The 22,323-nt window shown below is 36.9% G+C and overlaps 1 protein-coding gene across 1 annotated transcript; it reads left to right on the top strand.

The window, feature by feature from the left end:
• The first annotated feature begins 18,022 nt into the window (after positions 1–18,022).
• Positions 18,023–18,973, top strand: LOC119536709 (olfactory receptor 5L1-like). The gene has a single exon (XM_037839510.1). The coding sequence runs from the start codon at positions 18,023–18,025 to the stop codon at positions 18,971–18,973; it is 951 nt and encodes a 316-aa protein (XP_037695438.1).
• Positions 18,974–22,323: the final 3,350 nt, after the last annotated feature.

The following is a 22,323-nucleotide window of genomic DNA, read 5'->3' as shown; positions in this document are numbered from 1 at the left end:
ACTCTCAGACCTTGAATCTAATGGAGTTTGCTCTGCTGGGTTTTGGAATTTTTTGTAACTCATGACTCTTTCACATTTTTCTCTACTTGTCCCCCATTGTATACTGAAAGCAGATAACTAACTTTCTTGATTTCACACATCCACAGACAGAGGGCAACTGTGCCCAGAAGAGACCACACTCAGAAGCAATTTTAATGAGACTTTGTATTTAGCATTGATATTGAGATAACTTAAGGTTTTGGGGATATTGTGATGGAATGAATATATTTTGGATGTGGAAAGAACATGCCTTTTGGCATCCAGAGGGCAGACTGTGGTGGCTTGGAACTATGCACTCCAGAAAAACATGTTCTTTAACTTTATCCATTCCTCTTGGTGTGTGGACCCACTGTAAATAAGATCTCTTCAAGATGTTACTCAATTAAGATGTGGCCCAAATGAATTAGGTTGGCTTTAATCCTGATTACTGGACTTCCTTACAAACAGATTGAAAATCAGACAGAAAAAAAGAGGGTGCAGCCAGAAACTGAAGGTCAATGGAACCAGGAAGAGAAGGTAGAAGCCAGGAGAGGCCATGTGCTCCTTGATTTTGGACTTCTCCTAGCCTCAAAATCATGAGCCATTAAATTCCTTTTGTCTAAGCCAACCCACTGCATGGCATTGTATTTAGCAGCTAGGAAATTAATCAGCAAGGATGGTGAGTGCCCAATCTGTGTACGTGCTATCATTCTGCCATCCTCCCCCAAGCCATCATAAATTATCAATCCCTTATGATTTTTTCCCTAAATATTGGTATGATCTCTGAACCCTTCTAAACAGAACTCTTATCCAACATTTAAAAAAAAGTGATTGGAGTTTCCAGGTGCCCATAGCTAATATTCTGCATATATTTATTCAAAACTAAGTGAAAAAACCATGCAGTCATTAACATCAACTTATATTTAAATTGGAAAAAAGTAAGAAGCATTGTTTTAGATATTGATTATCTAATAAAAGAATGTTTTTCTATTGAATTGTTTCACTTGGTTTTTATAAGTAATTTATCTTTCATTACACATTTGATACCTATACAGATTCTAATTTTATTTGAAATTAGAAAACTAGTTGTATTAACCTTGGGTTGATTTAAGTGGTAATCCTATCATTTACATCTTATGTATGTAATTTATGTAGTGACAATTACAGAGTATTTTCTCTTATTTCTCTCCTGCTTTGGTAAACAATGGTCACATTGTGTGATGGAACTGGCACAACCCACTCAGTTTTTACTCTTAGGAAATAGAAGCCCATACAATTTGTTACTTTTTGAAAGCTGTAAAAACAATTGGTGACAGAATCAGGGTATTCATGTCAGACTCCAGCTACATCAGCAAGCACATTTTCCACTAAATTCTAGAATCAATCCCATATTCTTATATTTTCAAGTTGTGATTCTCCAGATTCTTTATGGTGGTTCCCTTTGCTTCTACGTAGAATGTAATTTACATTAGTAGTTTTTAAGAGTTGAATCATATCCTTCACAAAAGACATGTTCAGATCCTAACCCCCATCCTGTGAGCGTGACACCATTTGTAAATAGGACCTTTGAAGATGCCTTTGTTAGGTAATGTATGACCAAACTGAGTGAGGCTGGCCCTTAATTCAATATGACTGAAGGACAAGAAAGGAAATTGGACAAGGAAGTAGAAGCCAGAAGTAGGAGAATCCAGAATGATAGCCATGTGACAGAGGGCTGGAACCATCAAACACTACAGACATTGGAGAAAGCAGGGCCTGGCCTATAGCTTCATTTAAGTCATCTAGCCTCCCAAACAATGAGCCAATAAATTCCTTTTGTTTAAATAAACTAGTCTGTGGTAATTGTCATAGCAGACTCAGCAAACTAGGATAGTATTCTTCAGATATTTGGTCATGTGCCTCTAATTGATTTTTGAAAGAGTATACACCCCAAAACTTGTTTTGATATATATCATTGTTAGTTTTAAATAGCATCAAAAAGTATAATTTCTATCACATACTATAATTTATTTGAAATACATGAACATAATTTTAATAGCTAGATTTATATCTTTCCTTCTTCTCCTTCAACTCATATTTTAATTCTACTTCTCCAAAGAACAGTATGATTTTATGAATCACCCCCTTTATTTCTTATGATCAAAACTTTCTTTCAGGATTATCAAAATACATTTCTGGGTTGTTAAACTTGTATAGAAATGACACAATTATAGATACACTGCTAATTAAGAAATAAAATTTATTGTAAATTTCAACTAAAATATGAATATCAAAATTAGAAAAATAAATATAGGAAGTATTTAGTTTAATTAGAAGTTTGAGTTTCATTTTTTTTAATTAACTAGTATATCATGGTAGAAAATCACTGTATTAATCAGTATCTCCAGGGAAATAGAACCAATTATATATATAATGTAAATATTGAGGGATTTTATAAGAATTGTCTTCCATGACTGTGGGGATGGGTAAGTTCAAATTCCATAGGGCAGCCACAAGTTGGGAACTCTGATGAAGTTTTTCAATGAATTCCTAAAGAGATGCTCACTGGCTAAAATAGAGATGGAAATTCTCTCTTCTGATGGCTGAAATCATTACTTCTCCTTTAGAAGCCTTCATATGATTCAATGAGACTTCTCTCATTGTTGAAGGCAATCTCCTTAGTTGCTTATAGAGTTAATCAGCCATAAATGCAATCAAAATACTGATGATTTAAGTACATGAAATAGTCTCACAGTAATAATTAGGCCAGTGCTTGTTTGATCAAACAACTGGACACCATAACCTGGTCAAATTAGCATATAAACTTAACCATCTCAGTCACTTAATGTTAGAAGACAATTGGGATCAGTATCAATTCTATTTCTACATTTAACTTGCTGAAAATTCTGAAAATATTTGACCATGTTCAAAGTAAATTGGAATAGAAACCCTGCTGACAATTGTATTGTCATAGCAATGTCACTCAATATTTTTAACTCCGTCCAAGTTGTGGATGGACTTGCCAATTCCTCTCATCGATTTTTCATCAAAAATATTTTTAAGGATGAATTAAACTCAGTTTGCCTTTCAATTTTTCTGAAAGCCCAAAATTTGGAAGTGACCTCTGTTTAACAGAAATTAGCTAGCAAGTGGCCTAGATTTGTCACTCCTTTTTTTACCAATGTGACTTTTGCCAATGTGACTTTGCAGCTCTACACATCAAGTGTGGATTCTATTCTCCATTCTGGAACATATGCTACTCTTGCAATTTGTTTTGGCTAAGAAAGTGACATTGTGTCAGTTCCAAACCTTTGAGACTTATGGCTTTTACACGCTCATGTAGTCATGTACACCTGTCATGTTTACAAACATGAAATAAACTGACAGAAAAAGAGAGGCCCATGGCCCACATCACACCAGCTGCCAACTAACCCACAACGAGGCTTGAGAGTAAACCTCTCTAAACCTCCAGCTGGTATCATTCATAAGAGCAAGCCAAGATCAGTGAAGCATATACTGAATTCGCACAATGCAGCTGACTCATGCAGGAGTGAGAAATAGTAAATGATTGCTCTTTTTAGCCAATGTGTTTTTCAATTACTTATTATGCAATCATTGGAGTCACTCGCTTTCTCAAGTTTTGGAAAGGTTGCCAAAAAACCTTTTCCAAGATTTATCATATGATAATTAAGGACATCTGTTATTTTTCCACATAGAGATGACTTGTTTCAATAATGCAATAAGAAAATTTGGAAATATCAAAATATTATTGATTTCATTGAACCTTGAAAATATAAAATTTCATTAAAATTATATTATCTTATTGTGCATTAAATACATTTTCATCAAAAGTGTGGGGGTTTGTGTCAGGAGGCCCCTTCCCCCATGGCAGCCTGCTCTGCAAAACCTCCCTGTGGGAGAAAGCAGCAGTCCCTGTCAGGAGCAAGTGAATAAAGTTCAATCTAGCTCCATCTGGGGTTTTAATTAACAAATGTGGACTGCTGTATACAAGCTACAAACACAGATAAACCCCTAACAAGAAGCAAAGTACTCTGAGGTTGCTCCCAGTGGAGAGGAGGTGGGGCTGAGAGGGTAAAAATGCAGAAGTTTTTGGAAACAGCTGTGCTTATTATACTCAGAAAAGCCTGTGTCACAAGAAAAGGAGCACAAAAGACCAGGCATTATCTGACCAACAGCAAACTAGGGGTTGGAAACTGGCTCTGAAAAGGAGATTTCTTTCTCCTTTTTGTCTCTCTCAATCTGAGTGGCTCAGCAGAGAAAGCCTCAGGCAGTTTAAGCTCTCAGCCCTCTGACCCAGGCAGGGGTGGAGTTAACAGAGTCAGAGAGACAAAGCAGTAATTCAAGTGCAGAAGATAACTCCCTAGGTAGTGTGTCTTCCCTAAGAGGTGGGAAAAGATTTGTGGGTGTTTTCCTTTTTTTCCTCTGACTCCTTGTCTTTTTTATACTTCAAATCCCCCTGGCCAGACCAGAATTAAAACTGTAAGAGAATAACTATCCAGACAATAGCCTAAATCACTAGGCAAGGCTTGGGTGTTGTGGAAAGGCCTTAAAAAGGGATTTCTTTCTTTTTTTTTTTTCTTTTTTTAAAATAACTATGATAAGTAGCTCTTTACAGAAAATGTGGTCAAGCTCAATTGGCAGTCCTCCATCAAAGAACTCAGACCCTAGGCTGGTGCTGGAAATCAGAAACCAGCTTCAGTCAGCCATGTTCCCACAAGGACAGACTCAGTCAGAAAACTAAAGGCACTGTACCTCTTTACACTGGTGAGGGAGATGTGGGCTGGCAAGTGCCACCTGCTGGACTGGATAGGAAAAACACAAAGTCTAAAGGCCTCCCAGGAGGGTCTCATTCTGAGGGAAATGCCATATCCTCCTCCCAATACCTGGGCTCTTTGGATTGGGAAAGCCTGACTGGGGTTGATGAAATCTGAGGAGACCCTCTCACAATAAGGCCACATAGAGGCAGGGCAAGAAACAGAAAAACAAAAGGTTAAAAACTCTGATCAGCTAAATAGAACCTAAGTTACAGATCTAGAATAAGTTGAAGAGAACACCACAGGATAGAGAACAAAGCTAACCAAAAAGGAAACCCAAGATAAAAGAGTGAACACAAGCTCGAGAATAAACTAATCAAGAAAATCAGATGCCTAGACAGCTTAAGATATTGAGCTATACTAGGAAACAAATATGGACCAGCAGCCAAAGCAACAAACCAACAGTTCAACCAAGGTACAGGAGTTGAGGCAACTAATCCTAAATCATTTCAAGCAACTGAGGGAACAATTAATTAAAGAATTAAAGATGTTCAAACAAATCTCCTAAATCAATTCAATGAACCAAGGGAAGATATGGCAAAAAGATGAAGGATATAATGAAGGTACTGGGTGACCAGAAGGAATAATTCATAAGCTTGAAAAAACAAATGGCAGATCTTATGGGAATGAAAACCATAATAGAAGAGATGAAAAACACAGTAGAGGGATATAACAGTAGATTTGAACAGGCAGAAGAAAGGATCAGTGAACTGGAAGATAAGACGTTTGTATTCATAAACACAAAATAACACACAGAGAAAAGAATGGAAAAATAAGAGCAGGGTCTTAGGGAGCTGAATGACAACATGAAGTGCACAAATATATGTGTTATGGGTGGCCCAGAAGGAGAAGAGAAGGGAAAGGGGACAGAAAGAATAATAGAAGAAACACTCACTGAAAATTTCCCAACTCTTATGAAAGACAGAAAATTATAGATTCAAGAATTACAACATACCCCAAACAGAATAGATTCCAATACACCTACTCCAAGATACTTACTGATCAGATTGTCCAATTTCAAAGACAAAAAGAGAATTCTGAAAGCAGCAAGAGAAAAGCAATCCATCACATACAAGGAAAGCTTGATAAGACCATGTACAGATTTCTCCACAGTAATCATGGAGGTGAGAAGATAGTGGTATGATATATTGAAGACACTGAAAGATAAAAACTGTCAACCAATAATTCTATATCCAGCAAAACTGTCCTTCAAAAATGAGGGAGAGATTAAAATATTTTCAGACAGACACAGAGAGTTTGGAATAAGAGACTGGCACTACAAGAAATACTAAAGGGAGCACTACAGGCTGATAGGAAAAGACAGGAGAGAGATTGGAAGAGTATAGAAATGAAGATTATCTGTAAGAATAAAAGGAGATAGAGGAAAAAATAAGACATGACATAAAAACAAAAAGACAAAATGGTAGAAGAAACTACTGCCCTTATGGTAATAACACCAAATGTTAGTGGATTAAACTCCCCAATAAAAAGACATAGACTGGCAGAATGGATTAAAAAAAAAAAAAAGGAACATCTATATGCTATCTACAGGAAACTCACTTTAGATACAAAGACAAACATAAGCTGAAAGTGAAAGGATGGAAAAAATATTTCACACAAACAGCAACAAGAAAAAAGCAGGAGTAACTATATTAATATCAGACAAATTAGACTTCAAAAGTAAAACAATTAAAAGACAAAGAAGAACATTATATATTAATAAAAGGGTCAATTCATCAAGGAAACATAACAATCATAAATATTTACACATCAAGCCAGAGACCCCCAAAACTCATGATGTAAACACAGAGAACACCGAGAGGAAAAGTAGAAACCTCTTCAATAATAGTTGGAGACTTCAATACACTACTGTAATCAATGAATAGAACATCTAGATAGAGGATCAATAAATGAACTAGACTTGGCAGACATCTATAGAACACTACACCTCACAACAGCAGGATAATGGTAGCACAATGTTTAAGTATACTGAACAAATGTCTGTGAGTGAAGCTTAGAGGGGTGGGCTAGGTGCATATATGACACCATTGGTAAAGATAGATGATAGGGACTGGGACTGTATGACTTGGCAAAAGCTGGAGTGGTTGATGATTGTGATTAAATTACAAATGTGGGAATGTTTTTACAGGTGGGAGAACAAATGAAGATCAACCATGCAAAGTGTTGAAAAAGGGATGTTATTGGGGAAAAATATAATCAAAGCAAACTGGAGTATGTGGTCAACAGTAACATGGTAATATACTTCCATTAAATGTAACAAAGGCAATATAACCAAAGCTAAATATGAACGAGAGGGGAATATAAGGGGGGATATGGGATTCTTGTTAGTTGTGTTGTTGTCTGACCTTAGTATTATTTTGTATTGCATGATATTTTATTTTTCTTTTCATTGCCTTTTTATTATTAATTTAAAAAGCACTAATTTTGTAGAAATCAATATGTTCAAGTGCTGACTGTGGTGATAAATGCAAAACTATATGAAGATACTGTGAACAACTGATTGTACACTGTGGATAATTGAATGCTATGTGAATATATCTCTATAAAATTGTAGGAAAATATAAATAAGGATAAAAGTGCTTGAGAAAACATGGAGAGAGTAATTTACCTATTTACTGTTGTAGCCTTTCTGGGGGACAGTGTGATGGTTCAACAAGAAGCTGAGTATGTGGGTGCCATAAGGTCCTGCAACCTCATTGTGGATATATGCTTGGAATATCTGAGAGCAGGGACATGGGTGGACATTTGCACACTGGTTTTTATGGAGGCTGTATTCATGATTTGCAATAGGTGGAGGTGGCCTAAGAGTACACTGACTGAGGAACAGAATGGTGAATGAGGTGTATGCAGCTGTAAGAAGGAGTGAAGCTGTGAGACACACAAGGTAAAAGATCCTGTAAACAGCATTTTGAGTGAAGTATGCCAGAAACAAAGGCAGACATTATAGTGCCTCACCAATATGGACTAACTATAATGTGTAAACTCAAAATTAAATCTTAGAGCACAGCTTATCAGGGGAATGCTCATTGTAATGGTCCCTAGACTGTAAGCACTTATAGCAGTAACATCTATTCATGAATTGTAATGGCTCTCTCCAAATTCTGAGATGCTGATCCCTTTTTGTATGACCTTATTGGTTTCTGGAACTTTGGGTATCTATGTGACACTTGAGGCTCAGAGCTGGAGTTCAACAGATATAAGCATCAGTATCAGTGCATACAGCAACTGTTTAAAAGGCTGAAAAAGAGTCTAGTCCTCAATTAGAGATATGAATGAAGCAGATCTGGTTAGGACTAGGACAAATTGGGCCAAAGGGTGAAGGATGATACTGACTGTGTTTTGAAACTTCAACTTCCAAGGGAGGAGATTGTTATCTGGAACAGGGTACCCTAAACAATTTAACTTGTATAGTCAGCTTGTTCATACACCACAATTACATGGAACTTTGAACAGGAAGTGAGATCTGGTAGGTTTGCACAGATTAGTGTGAAATAGCAACACATCCTGGAGTAATTCAGTCAGAGAATAAAAATATATATGCAGAGCCCCCTGAGGAGCTGGGGGAAAATGCAGAAGTGTTGGACTTCCTCATTTGGGTTGTTGCTGATCTTCTCATAAACATTGAGGACTGCTGGTTTGGTATGCTGAGCCCCCTATCTTGGGGCTTGCTTCATGGGGCTCATTGTTGAAAAGGAGAGGCTGAATTTGCTTGTGACTCTGCCTAGTAGTCTCCCCCTGAGTGCCTCTTTGTTGCTTGGATGTGACTCTTTCTCTCTAGCTAGGCCAGCTAGGCAAGTGAACTTGCTGTCCTCCCCCCTGTGTGGGACCTTATTCCCAGGGGTGTAAATCTCTCTGGCAATGCAGAGCATGACTCCCAGGGATGAATCTGGACCCAGCATCATGGGATTGAGAACATCTTCTTGACCAAAGGGGGATGCAAAATGAAATGAAATAAAATTTCAGTGGCTGAAAGATTTTAAATGGAGTCGAGAAGCCACTCTGTTGAAATTCTTATGCACTACATAGATAACACTTCTTAGGTTTTCATATACTGAAATAGCTATAAGTAAATACCTGAAACTATCAAACTCTAACCCAGTGGCCTTGACTCTTGAAAATGATTGTATAATTGTGAGAGTTTGATGGTGAAAACCTTTTGGGTCACACTCTCTTTACCCAGTGTATGGATGGATGACTAGAAGACTGGGGACAGACACTGGATGAAGATTGGGGTGGGATGGGGAGGGTTACTTGGGTGTTTGTTTTTTTTTTTTACTTTTATTTTTTATTCTTATTTTTATTCATTATGGTGTAAAGAAATTGTTCAAAAATGGATTGGGCTGATGAAGGCACAACTGTATGATGGTACTATGAACAGTTGATTGTACACCATGGATATTTCAATAAAACTGAATTTAAAAAAAGCATGGGGTTTCACATTTTGATTGTTCAATTTAAGTAAAATGAGCATGAAGTCAATTCTACTCAACTTTCTTTTTAATTTGAATCAACCTTTAAAACCATCTCATAGTTCTTTAAGTTTAAAATAGAGAGGCAAGGTAACTTTGTTGTGAATACATTGCCAAATTATGTGAGCCATCAATGCAAATGATGACTTTTAGAGATGTTCTTATAATTTGTCTTTCATGAGACTCTCTCTTTCTGGAAGGATTCAGCCCGGGGTAATAATTTGGGGGTGCACTAAAAAAAAAAAGGAAGACTGTTAAACATATATTATCAGCAATGAATTGTACAACTGATTTGAAAACATCATCATGTACTAAGTATATGTCTAATGCAGTTCTTTACCCTGCAAAGTATCTTAGTTTCCTGTAGCTAAAACAACAATCCTTTCAAGGGTTGGCTTAAACAGCAGGAATATAGTGACTCATGCTTTTGAGGCCAGAAGAAGCTCAAAATCAAGTTGTCAGCAAGATGATATCCTCTCCCCAAAGACTGCAGTATTCTGGGGCTGGCTGTCTGCAATCCTTGGTCCCAGACTTTTCTGTTGGCTTTCTCTTCTGTGTCAAATTTCCTTTGCTTATAAGTACCTCAGCCATATTGGATTAAGGCCCACCCTAATTCAGTTTGGCCACACCTTAACTGATATACTCAAAGTTCCTATATAAAAATGGGTTCATACACACAGGATCAGGGGTTAGAATCTGATGGTGCTTTTTGTGGGGTACATGATTCAACCCCCAGTAGAAAGATGAGAAAGCCAGGAATTAACAAGAAGCCATACCATAGTTTGAAGTGCTTTGATTAATGAAAACTTCAGGATAATAATATTTCAAGTTGTCTTTTTGTTTTGATTTTTAGAAGTTTATTTTGTATCTGTTTTTCTTATGGGGCAATTCATCATGGTAGTATGCAATATCTTGACTTTTTAAATTTTATTTATTTCTATTTATTAAGATTGTTCACATACCATACAATCATCCAAAGATCAAAGTGTAAAATCAATCAATTGCCCCTGGTACCATCGTACAGCTGTGCATCCATCACCACAATTAATTTTTTCAATTTTTAGAACATTTTTATTACTCCAGAAAAGAGATACAGACAAAAAAAGAGGAAACGCAAATCCCCCCACCCCTTACTACTCCGTCCATTGTTGACTCATAGTGTTGGTATAGTACATTTGTTACTGTTTATGAAAGAATGTTAAAATACTACTAACTGTAATTAGTTTGCAATAGGTAGTTTTCCCTATATGCCCCTCTATTATTTTTTTAAAGTTTCAGAATAGTATTTAATTATCAAATATTTATAGTCATCTTCTCTGATATCACAAAATAGTGGCCATGCTATAAATTTTACAGATGAAGATATTGTTGCACTATTCTCACCATAAATAGGTTGCAGAAGAAACCTGAATGCAGATCAATATTTTCCCTTCTTCCTCATTTGTATATTTATAAACATGCCTACACATAACACTTGCTATTCAAATTATTTTTATCTGAACCAAGGAACTAAATGCATTGAGATAATTTTGTTTTGTTTATAGGAATTCTCACAGTAAACTATACAAGCTTAGGGATCAGAGAGTAAATAGATTTTTTTTTTTTTTGCCACACCCTCTGTTTGAACTCAGAAGCTAAAATGGTTCAGTATTTTCCATTAACTATTTAATAAATAGTTATTGGGTCCACAGTTAACATTCTTTTGTTTCAGTGTATGAAATAGCAGTTAATAATTGCTGCTTAAATTTAGTTAATAATTGCTGCTTAAATGACTACCATGACAGATGTCTCTCCATATATAAATAGACATTTTCCCCAACACTGCTTCCTATATGGCTTTGCTCTATATGTCCCATGCCTATCTCCAGACAATGCCATCTAATCTACACCAACCAATAAAACATAATTGAGAATACACACTTTTCAATGGTCTCAAAAAGTATAAGAGTATTCCTTTGGATTTTTAAAAGAGGTCTATATTTTCAGACTTAAATTTAAGAGTTTTTAAATATTTTTAGTCTAATTTCTATTTTATCAAGTAAGAAACTAAGAGTCATCTTATGAGTTAAGTGAGATGACCACATTTACAATCAGCAAGTCAGAAAAGTGAGGCAAGTATCTTCATCTTCTGACTTCAAGTGTTTCAGAAAGAATGCCATACCATAAACCTGAGTTATCCATTTGAAATAGAGTGAAAGAAATGGTAGCATTGCATAGGATGTGATACCAAGTATGTTTTCTCCTTCATAATGTCACCATTCTGCAATGTCTGCTTATTCCTCTCTGAAATATGGAGTTAAAAATAATTTAATATAGGATTGTGTCTTATGATGACTATGATGATAAAGCAAAACTTATATTCAGTTGTCACTATATGACTTAAAAAATGCATCTTCATCTAATATTACAGAACCTTTCTCCATATCTCTCCTTTCTTTGTTTCTCTGTTGGGAGGGCTCTTTTAGTATCTCAAGTAGGGCAGGTCTTTTGTTAGCAAAATTTCTCAGCATTTGTTTATCTGTGAAAAATTTAAGCTCTCCCTCAAATTTGAAGGAGAACTTTGCTGTATAAAGAATGCTTGGTTGGCAATTTTTCTCTCTCAGAATTTTAAATATGCCATGCCACTGCCTTCTTGTCTCCATGGTGGCTGCAGAGTAGACACTACTTAGTCTTCTGTTTTTTTCCTTGTATGTGGTGAATTGCTTTGCTCTTGCTGCTTTCAGAACTTGCTCCTTCTATTCAGCATTAGACAGTGTGATCAGAATATTTCTGGGAGTGGGTTTATTTGGATTTATTCTATTTGGAGTTCACTGGGCATTTATGCTTTGTCTATTTATGTTGTGTACAAGGTTTGGGATATTTTCCCCAACAATTTCTTTGAATACTTTTTCTAGACCTTTACCCTTCTCTTCCCCTTCTGGGACACCAATGAGTCTTATATTTGGGCATTTTATTTTATCTATCATGTCCCTGAGGTCCATTCTGATATTTTTATTTTTCCCCATTCTTTCTTCTGTTCTTTCATTTTCCATTTTGTCATACTCCAGGTAACTGATTCATTGTTCAGCTTCCTCTAGTCTTGTATCCAGAATCTTTTTAATATGGTTGACAGTTTCTTTTATTTCCATAAGATCATATATATTTTTATTTACTCTTGCAATTTCTTCTTTATGCTCTTCTAGGTTCTTCTTCATTTCTTTTATATCCTGTGCCATGCTCTTCTTCATGTACTTTATATTCTGTGCCATGCTCTCATTGTTTGTCTTTAGTTTTTTGATTAGTTGCTCCAAGTACTGCATCACCTCTGATCTTTTGATTTGGGTGTTTGGGTTTGGGTTATCCATATCATCTGTTTTTTTCATATGCTTTACAGTTTTCTGTTGTTTTTGGCTTCTTGCTATTTGCTTAACTTGATAGGATTCTTTTTGGATATGTATGCTAATTCAAAGTCTTCTCTCTAATTTGTCAGATCTACAGCTTGGTGGCATACACTTTCTCCAACTAACTAGCAGGTGGGGTCTTTGAGCCACTTATTCCCTTCAAGCCAGTTTTCCCCAACTTTGTCTTTGTGGTGTGTGGGGGTCTCTTTCTTGTGGGGTCCAAATGGTGCACCAGTTTTGCATGTGTATTTGGTGCTCTCTGCCCTGAATGTGGAGTGTGTGTCTGAAAAGTTAGGGAGCAAGGGCAGCTTTAACAATCAAACCTCCCAGGTGTTCCTGGAGATTTAAGGCTGTTCCAAGAGTCTAAACCTTCAGTTCAGTCTTGCCACAGATTGTCTCTGCACTGACCCATGAGTCCTTGGTATTGGCATATGGTCCCTGGGATTTCCAAGTGGGTCCCTCTTCCAAGCCATGCCCTTCTAGGACCTCTGCTGAGGGAAGGCTGTGCTACATCACAAGTGTGTGCCAACCTTCAAGGGAAGTTCTGGGCTGCAGGGCCATGTAGGGGTGTTCCCAGCCTGCTGAAAGGATGGCTGAATGGGGCATGATAATTTCCCCCTTTTCACACTGCTCTGACTCCTAGCTCTGGGACAATTAGCTGTGGGTTCACAAAAGGCTATTGTCCATGCCAGATTTTGTAGTGTGTGCACACATTGCTGGAAACACTTCCCATCAGACTGGGTTTTTTGGCACAGATCTGAACTGTGGTTCCAGCACCCACCAGGCAAGAGCATTCCCAGCCTACCAGGAAGATGGCTGCAAGGGGCATGGTTTTTTCCCCTTTTGGCTAACCTCTGCCTGACTCACTCCAAGACAATTAGCAGTGGGTGCATGAAAGGCTATCATCCATGCCAGATACTGAGACATACTCACAGGTTGTGGAGACACTGTTCCTGCCATGCTTCCATGTGTGTGGTTCTCGCTGCCATATCTGCAGCCATTTTGGGTTTTTAAAAAGGAGCTAGTCTGACTCCAAATGCCAACCCATGGTTTCCCCACACCCCAGTGTGGCTGCTGGATATTCAGCAGGATTACTCACTTGCTTCAGAATGCAGACTCCTGGTTTCACCAAGTGCATGGTCCCTGTGGATTTAGCAGACTTTGTCCAGCTGGTGCATGACAGGAACTGGTGTTCTGGGTGACTTTCTGGCTTTAATCTAGTATTTTTCATGGTGGTGGTTTTTTTGCCCTGTCTGTCCTAACTGCCATCTTCTGGAGGTCCAGATCCACAGTTTTTACTTACAGATTTTATGTTGTGATCTTGGGCATTCCTCCCAATTCAGGTTGGTGTATGATGAGTGGATGGTCATGTTTGTCCCCCCACAGTTATTCCAGCTTATTTACTAATTGTTTCTGTTTTTTTTTTTTTTTTCAGTTGTTCCAGGAGAACTACTTGGCTTCCATTCCTCTCTATGCTGCCATCTTAGATCCCCCAATATCTTGACTTTTTAAAATGAGAGAAGAGAAATTGTAAAAGGTGCTACATTGTAAAGGAGAACCAAAAGCATTCCTCAACTTCAGGACATTCTCATATTTGTTTTAGGAAAACATATATATAGCTGTTAGGAATTTGGACACAGATTCACCTATACCTAATTATATCCATGAAATTCTTGAAATTATTGGTATATCTAGGGGTACAAAGACATGGGTTTGAACACTGTTGGTTTAGGTAGATGATATATATTCAGCAAGGTCTAGACTGAGGAGAGACCTTTGAAGCATTCTTATTTAACAGCATCTGGTAATGCAAATTCCTGCTATCCAAGCACCCTTCTGTGCTTCTTCTCTTCATGCATTCATATGGGTGGTGCAAACCAGAAAGCTGCATGTGACCTCTTCCTATCAGTGATTTCTTACATGATTTTGGCAAGTCACATCTGTCTGTGCCTCAGTCATCTTATTTAAAAATGGGACATTAAAAAAATACCTCATTCACTTATTCTCATAAAGAAGTGTTATGTCTTGTTTTTAGAACAGAATTTAACACATAGGAAGTAGTCAGTAATGTGAGCAATTATTATTAGTATTAATAAAATGTCTGCATCAGCTTCCAATGGCCATCTTCAAAATGTCTCTCAGCTCCAGCTAGCTATGAGCTCCTTCTGTCTGAGCTTATATAGTGCTCCAGTAAACTAATCAAGGCCCATGTTGAGTGGGCAGGGCCATGACTCTATGGAAATTATCCAGAGTTATCACTACAGTTGGGTGGATCACATCTCCTTGGACATGGAACCAACAGGTTCCAACCCATTCCACACTAATATGTGTGACCCCACAAGAATGTATTAAAGAATATGGCTTTTCCTGGGGGACATAAATATACAAACCAGCAAATAAAGGAAGATTATTATTCCCACACCTTTCTGGTATTTGGTGGATCTCTCATGTGACTTCAGACACTATGTAGTGCAGGAAGTTAGGAGCTTTTAAATATGAGACAGGCAACATGGTAAGACATGCTTATATATTTCATTACAATGTGAACACTGGCTCACAGAGACAATGCTCAGGTGCAGCATGCAATGCTCTGTAATTCGTCATGAACTCTGTAAGGAATTGTTTTATATTACAATACTATATCTCATAGATTTTTATCCCTCTTTTTATGTTTCATAGACATCAATAATTGCTTCTCTCCTGAGGAAGGGTAGTTTTCCTGGTATCTTGTTGCTATCCCACAGAGATAAATGATTGTTTCAGAAAGCTTAAGGGACATGGACCCCAGGGAGACACACAAAGACATAAAGCCTGCAATATTTTCCATCATAGAATCTGCAGAAAGAGGAGAAGCAATGTTTGTCCCACAGGTTGGTTGGTTGAACTAAACTGGTTATTTGTGAAATATATGAGTGGTGTTTGGGGGAGTTAGACAGTTGCTTTGAATTTTTTTCCTCCATTGGGGTAATTAAAGAAACTCATATGTGAGAGAAGAGAGAAAGGAAGAGTTTAATTAGACTGGGATTTTTCATACTAATCTCTATTTTAGCTGTCTTTTAATTAAAGACTGTTTTAAGAAAAAAACATATTTTTGAGCGCACCTTCAGGGAAACATTTTTCTTTGAGTATTATGAATGTTTTAGATAGGAAATGGGAACAAGTTAATCTGCAGAACCAAATATCCTCTAATAGCTATTAGTATGAGAAAGAAAACAGTATGAACAAAATGGAAAGCATGCATCATTTGTTGTGTGTGTGTGTGTGTGTGTGTGTGTGTGTGTGTGTGTCTTACACTAACTCCATCATGGAACCTGGAGGAGAAAGCATGGAGGTTCTCCTGACAGTCCCCCTGATGGTGAAAGTACCAGTAAGAGACCCTCAGGACTGTTGAAGGAGAAACCCAGACATGTGAATAACCTCTGGAGTGGAAAGGAGAGGAATCATTTTGGTCTCATGTAACACACTGTAAAATACTTTATGATGGCAGTACTTTTCATACTTGATACTATATTGACAATTTGAGCCAGATCATGCTTGGTTGTGAAGGCCTGTCTTGTACATACACCGTAGGGTGTTTAGCCACATCCATGGCCTCTATCCACGAGATGCCAACAGCTCTTCACCCAATTGTCCTAATCAAAAATGACTCCAGATACTACCAATGACCCTTGAGGGGTAAAATCACTCCTCACTGAGAACCACCACTTCACTGATATGCAACAAAACAACTTTTAAACTTTAGTCTTGAAAACAGGAAAAGGTTTTCAACATTATGTACTACATTGAACTCAAGGAAAGTTAAATAACACAACTATCCAAGTCAGGGAATAGAGAAAACCATATCATCCAAATTCATTCTTTGTTTTCAGCAGGGATTTCTCTATGCATGTGCCCTTGACCTCTTCTAAACCAGTGGAAGTATGGTGAAAATACCTGGTTGTGTTGGTTTCTAGTCCAGATTCTCTTTCTCCCATAATAATCCAACTCATGCCTCAGATTCTCTTTCTCCCATAATAATCCAACTCATGCCTCTAGAGTCCTTTATGTACTAACCACGAGTCAGGAAGGGAGACGGTCCTTACTCTCTGTTTGCATTTGTTGTGTTCTAGGACTTGAAGACATCTTCTGAATTAAAAAAAAAAAGAAGCTACTCTTTTTCCTTCTTTCCCCATCCTCCCCATGAACACATATGCTTTGTGAGAATTCTGACAAATTTATGCATTCCTCTTTTAAAAAAATGGAGATAAAATATTTACATTTCAAAGGTGTTATGAGGATTAAATATACAATGCAAAGTATGTATATATGCATAATATTCTACCAGTGCAAACTGGCCTACTATTCTTTAACTTGCAATGTTATCACAGTCATTTTTCAGGAAATTAAAATTCTTCAAAACTATCATTTTAATAGCTGCATAGCTTTTCATCATATATACGTACCATAGTTTGGACTGTTTCCCTTTTTTGACACTTAGGTTAATTGTAGGGTTTTATATCATAAACAATACTGCAGTGCAACAATAGGCATTTTTATTAATAATTCCTAGTTCTTGCAATAGATTGAAAGCAATGAAATTAATTTGTCAGTAACATCTGTTTAAGGCTTCAGGTTCATAGTTACAAAAAGTTTCATAGTTACAGGAAGATATTTAAGAGTATCCCATTCCCTAACCCTGGTCAACACTGAAGAGCATAATTAACAAAATCACTATGCTAATATTTAGAAAAAATGCTAGTATAGAATATAAAAGCTATTCTCTACATCTACAAATATCAATACAAAATGAAAACTTGTGGGTTAGTAATCTTACATAAATATTTTTTTCCATCACTTCAATGAAAAACTCAGAGAAGGTATTATATTGCAAACACTATTTTCTAGGATTTCTGGTTTGGATAAATGATTGAAGGACTTTTGGTTAAAATGGATTTGAAACCATAGAGCAATAAAGCAAATTAATATTTACCTTCTTTCTAATGATATGTCCCTCCTTAAAGTGTGCAAGATGAGTTTAAGGAATCTTGTAAGCTTCTGTAGTTGTTAATGTTATTCATGATTTTGCATGATCTGTGAACTAAGCTATGAGCTTTGTTCATCTGTTTCTACTATTTCTGAACTCCCAAATGTCACAAAACACAATGCCCTACTTCTTTATTACCAAAAGCAGTTCTGATTATTCTCATGTCTGTTTTTAGGAAACAGAAGTTTGGATCCTATAATCGAAAATAACTTTTTGTTTAGTTTTTTTGTTTGTTTGTTTGTTTGTTTTTGTTTTGTTTTGTTTTTTCCATTTTCCCATCCAAAATAAAGTGGGGACATGGAGAAGGGAAACTGCAGCACTGTGTCAGAGTTCATCCTCCTGGGATTATCAGACCTCCCTGAGCTGAGTGTCTTCCTCTCCCTGGTGTTCCTGCTCATCTATGGAGTCACAGTGATGGGCAACCTGGGTATGATCGCAGTGATCCAGGTCAGCTCTCAGCTTCACACCCCCATGTACTTTTTCCTTAGCCACTTGTCCCTTGTAGATTTCTGTTACTCCACTATCATTGTGCCTAAGATGCTGACCAATAACATAAGCAAAGACAAAGCCATTTCCTTCCTGGGTTGCATGGTTCAGTTCTATTTATTTTGTACTTTTGTAGTCACTGAGGTCATCCTGCTGGCTGTGATGGCCTATGATCGTTTTGTGGCCATCTGTTACCCACTGCTGTACCTGGTTATCATGTCCCAGAAGCTCTGTATGGGACTGATAGCTGTCTGCTATCTCTGTGGAGTAGTGTGTTCTCTGATTCACATGTGCTTAGCTCTTGAGCTCCTGTCTTATAGATCAAATGTGATAAACCACTTCTTCTGTGATTTACCCCCTCTCTTATCTCTTGCCTGCTCTGATGTGTCTATGAATGAACTGGTATTGTACATTGTGACCACTTTCAATGAGGTCACCACCATTGTGATCATCATCACCTCCTATTTGCTTATTCTCATCACTATCCTGAGAATGCGCTCTGCAGAGGGAAGGCGCAAAGCCTTTTCCACCTGTGCCTCCCACCTTACAGCCATCATTGTCTTCCATGGAACGATCCTTTTCATTTATTGCAGACCCAGTTCTGACTACAGTCTGGAAACTGATAAAGTAACCACTGTGTTCTATACTGTAGTGATTCCCATGCTGAACCCCCTCATCTATAGCCTGAGGAACAAGGACGTGAAGGGAGCACTCAGGAAAATGGTGGGATTCAAACTACTTTTTCAAGGATTGATTCCTTAGCTGGTATCAGGGTTTCAAACTGGAGCTTTATGGAGGAGCTTTTATCTGGGTGGATGGTGATAATGTGATAAAAAGAGATGGACTTAGGAGCTAGGTTCTACCCATTCTTCTTTATTGTCCACTCATCTTGAACCATTTTAAAATACCCAATGTTGGATAGAACATAACTCAAATGCATAATTCAAATCCAAAGTGTTTTGAATGGGCATCTGGGATGGTTTTTAAGTTTCAATCTTCGAGTTCTAGGCAACACAAGTTCTCACAAAGGGCAACTAGGAAGACATGTCTTTACAACATTAAAATATGTGACCCCTCATATATTGACTTCACTTTCCTCCCATGAAATATACACTTACTTCATATTATTTGCATATTCTGGAAAACCATGGATTGAGTTTCCCATGGATTTATATGTATTTGTGGTTTTTAATTTTAGTCATATTTTGATTACAACTGTTTCTGCTGCAAGGTTTATAATTATAAGTTTTAGAAATTTCTCATATTTTAATGGAGATAGTACTGTAACATAAAATTATCATGATGATTAAATAAATATTACATGTTAAATTATTAGTGCTACAAATAGGTCTATTGCAATTCATTAAATAATTATCTGATAATGTTACTATTGTTTTCACCTTTACTTTTTGCTCTGTATTGCACTTTCATTCTCCATTACCTGAATAAATCCTGTATTCCAAGTATCCAGAATCTTCAGTGCCCTTATCATTAGGACTTCAGGGACACACATAGTATATCAGTAGTGTGGATAAGTTTCTGTCTCTTTCTCCTGAGATATGGGTGCAACGAGTATAAAGACTCATTATGCTGCTAGAAAAAGGTACTCTGACCTACATTCAGCTTCAAAAAACCTTTCAAATATCAGATTTCTCTTTCTTCCCAATTTCACTTCACAGGTAATGCTCCCACCTTCCTGAGAATAGTGAACTCACATTTAGTGCTCTTCAAAGAAGAGACATATCTGTTCCTTCTTGAGTTACTTTAATTCGTTTTCTTATATACATGTATGTAATCCAATCACAATCACCCCATTGCTTATCAACAATAGGGGATGATATGCATTCACAAATTCCTTGTGAATAGAATCTCAGTTTTCCCGGAGGGACCCACACCTCTGCCATTCTCAGTAGGGCTCTTTTTCTGCACCAACTCAGGGCTTGAGCAAGAATCAACTGCTGTCACCAAGAGTCACAGTGATTGATTTCTTCTCGACACTCCAGGGAGCTAACAAGCCAATTGTGGGAGTTTGTTGGAAGTATTAGCTAAGAGGAGCTTCTTTTTGCTGAGGCCAATCCTCTGGGCAGATTGAAGCAAAACCATTTGTAGCTCTCCTTGCCAAGAAGAGGAGAGAGTTTGAGAGTTAAGTCATCAAAGAGGAAGCTATACTAAGAACTGTAGAAAGACACATACTTGATGGCATATCTTTTGTACAGTTGGATTCTCTGTCAACCCTTCTATACCCAGATTTTTAAGTTATCTCAACAAAAAATTCCTATTTTTGTTTAAATCATTTAAAAAGGAGTTTGGCAGCAAAAGATGACCAATACACCTAATTATAAATATTTTATTTATCATAGAATAAAGTTCACATCCCTAGAAGTGGAATTCAAGGCCATTTTAGTTTAAATCAGATATATCTTTACAGTTATGTATGTACTCATTAGGCAACATCTTCTCTGTAAATTCCAGTTTCACATCTCTAAGCACAACCCGCAGTTTTCTATCTCCATGGAATTACTTAGGTTTTTTTCCTCTTCCTTCTTCATTCACTATTCTATACTTGACAAAATCATTCATGCCCAGTTCACATTATCCAACTCTTCTGCCTGGCCCAATATGTATGACATGAATATTTTGATTGAATGAAGACTTCCTGACCTGTTCTGTCCTTAGATTACCAGAAATCAATTTGAACACAGATAAAAGTACATCATAGCACATATTATATTCTTTAGCTTTCTTCACAATTTTTTCTCTTTAGATAACTTGAGTGCAAGATCTTTTTTCCTTTTCAGTGTTTAGCTAGATAAATTTATTGCTTTCTCAGTTTATTCCACCATCCCTTCATATACAATATTCCAATATTTGTAAAATCAATTGTTTTTAGCTGGCTAAATTAGATAGTATATTATAACCTAATTTTCTCTGAAAGCCAAGATATACTTCCCTTGGGCATTATGAAGATGTGTAAAAGCACATTACATCATTTCATTTTGTGTTTAATCAAACTCCTGAGAAGCACTGTTTAATTGCTCACTCATCCTTTCCCTTTGGGATTTGGATACCAGAGTTTAGGGCCCTGGGATCTGATGTGGGGTCACAGAAATGATCTTAACAGTCCCAAAGCAAAGGATAAAATGTCTTGCATTTTCCTTGGGAAACTCAGCCTTCCTATGTGAGGCAAAAAATTTTTGTCTATGGACACAAAAGTCATGCCCCAAATGAATTCTGAAGAATTTTGCAACAAACTTATTTTTTTTTTATTTCTGCCTCTGAACATCAAACTTGATTTTCCTATTAGAAAACAGTCTGAAGCTGACAACATTGTAGTAAGACGGTGAATGAAAGAAAGGTATTAACCTGGTAAGAAATCTGATGGAATCATAGAATATTAGTGCCTGATTGGGTTCTAAAATCTCATCTTATATTCACTTATTTCACACAGAGGAAACTGATGTTCTTAAAGGAAGCATGCCTGGTATAAGACAGGTGGTAAATCCTTAAGGTATTTGTAACAAAAAATAATGAAGTGAGCAAGCACTTTAGAATATTGTATTCATAGAGCAACTATCAGCATTAATGGACTCTGATTAGATATCCAAATGTAAAGGCAATTCTCCTTAGCTGTTATTTCTTATTAAAAGAAGAGCAGATTTATAAAGCAATTGAGGCTGACTCAATTTTTATATCATATTTTTTATTCTATGCTATGGTAATGCACTGATACCGAGAGCAGTCACAGAAGTAATGGGACTGGGGTTGGGGTGAGGGCCTGGCCTTAAGGGAATAGAAAAAAAAAAAATGTTTTAAAAAGCAGCTGTAGGGCTCAAGATAGAGAACTTGAAATACATCATCTTGATGAATGTTTTCAGAAACTTCTCTTGCCAGCTGACAATTGCGTAGGAGAACATTAATTTGCCCATCTTTTGTACTATCATTCTTATATTATAGATGAAAAAACTGAAATTTAGAGTTTAATGTTTATTTCATGGATACTAAGTTTTAGAGGCAAGATTCAATCACTTGTCTAACTAATTCAAAATGTTTTTTTTTTCTATTTTATCAGTGGATTTCAAACTATTCCAAAGAATTTTATTGTTACTCAGAGA

This window comes from Choloepus didactylus, chromosome 6 (genome assembly GCF_015220235.1).
Source record: "Choloepus didactylus isolate mChoDid1 chromosome 6, mChoDid1.pri, whole genome shotgun sequence".
In the NCBI taxonomy this organism is placed as follows: Eukaryota; Metazoa; Chordata; class Mammalia; order Pilosa; family Megalonychidae; genus Choloepus; species Choloepus didactylus.
This window is presented reverse-complemented; position numbering and strand designations above follow the sequence as displayed.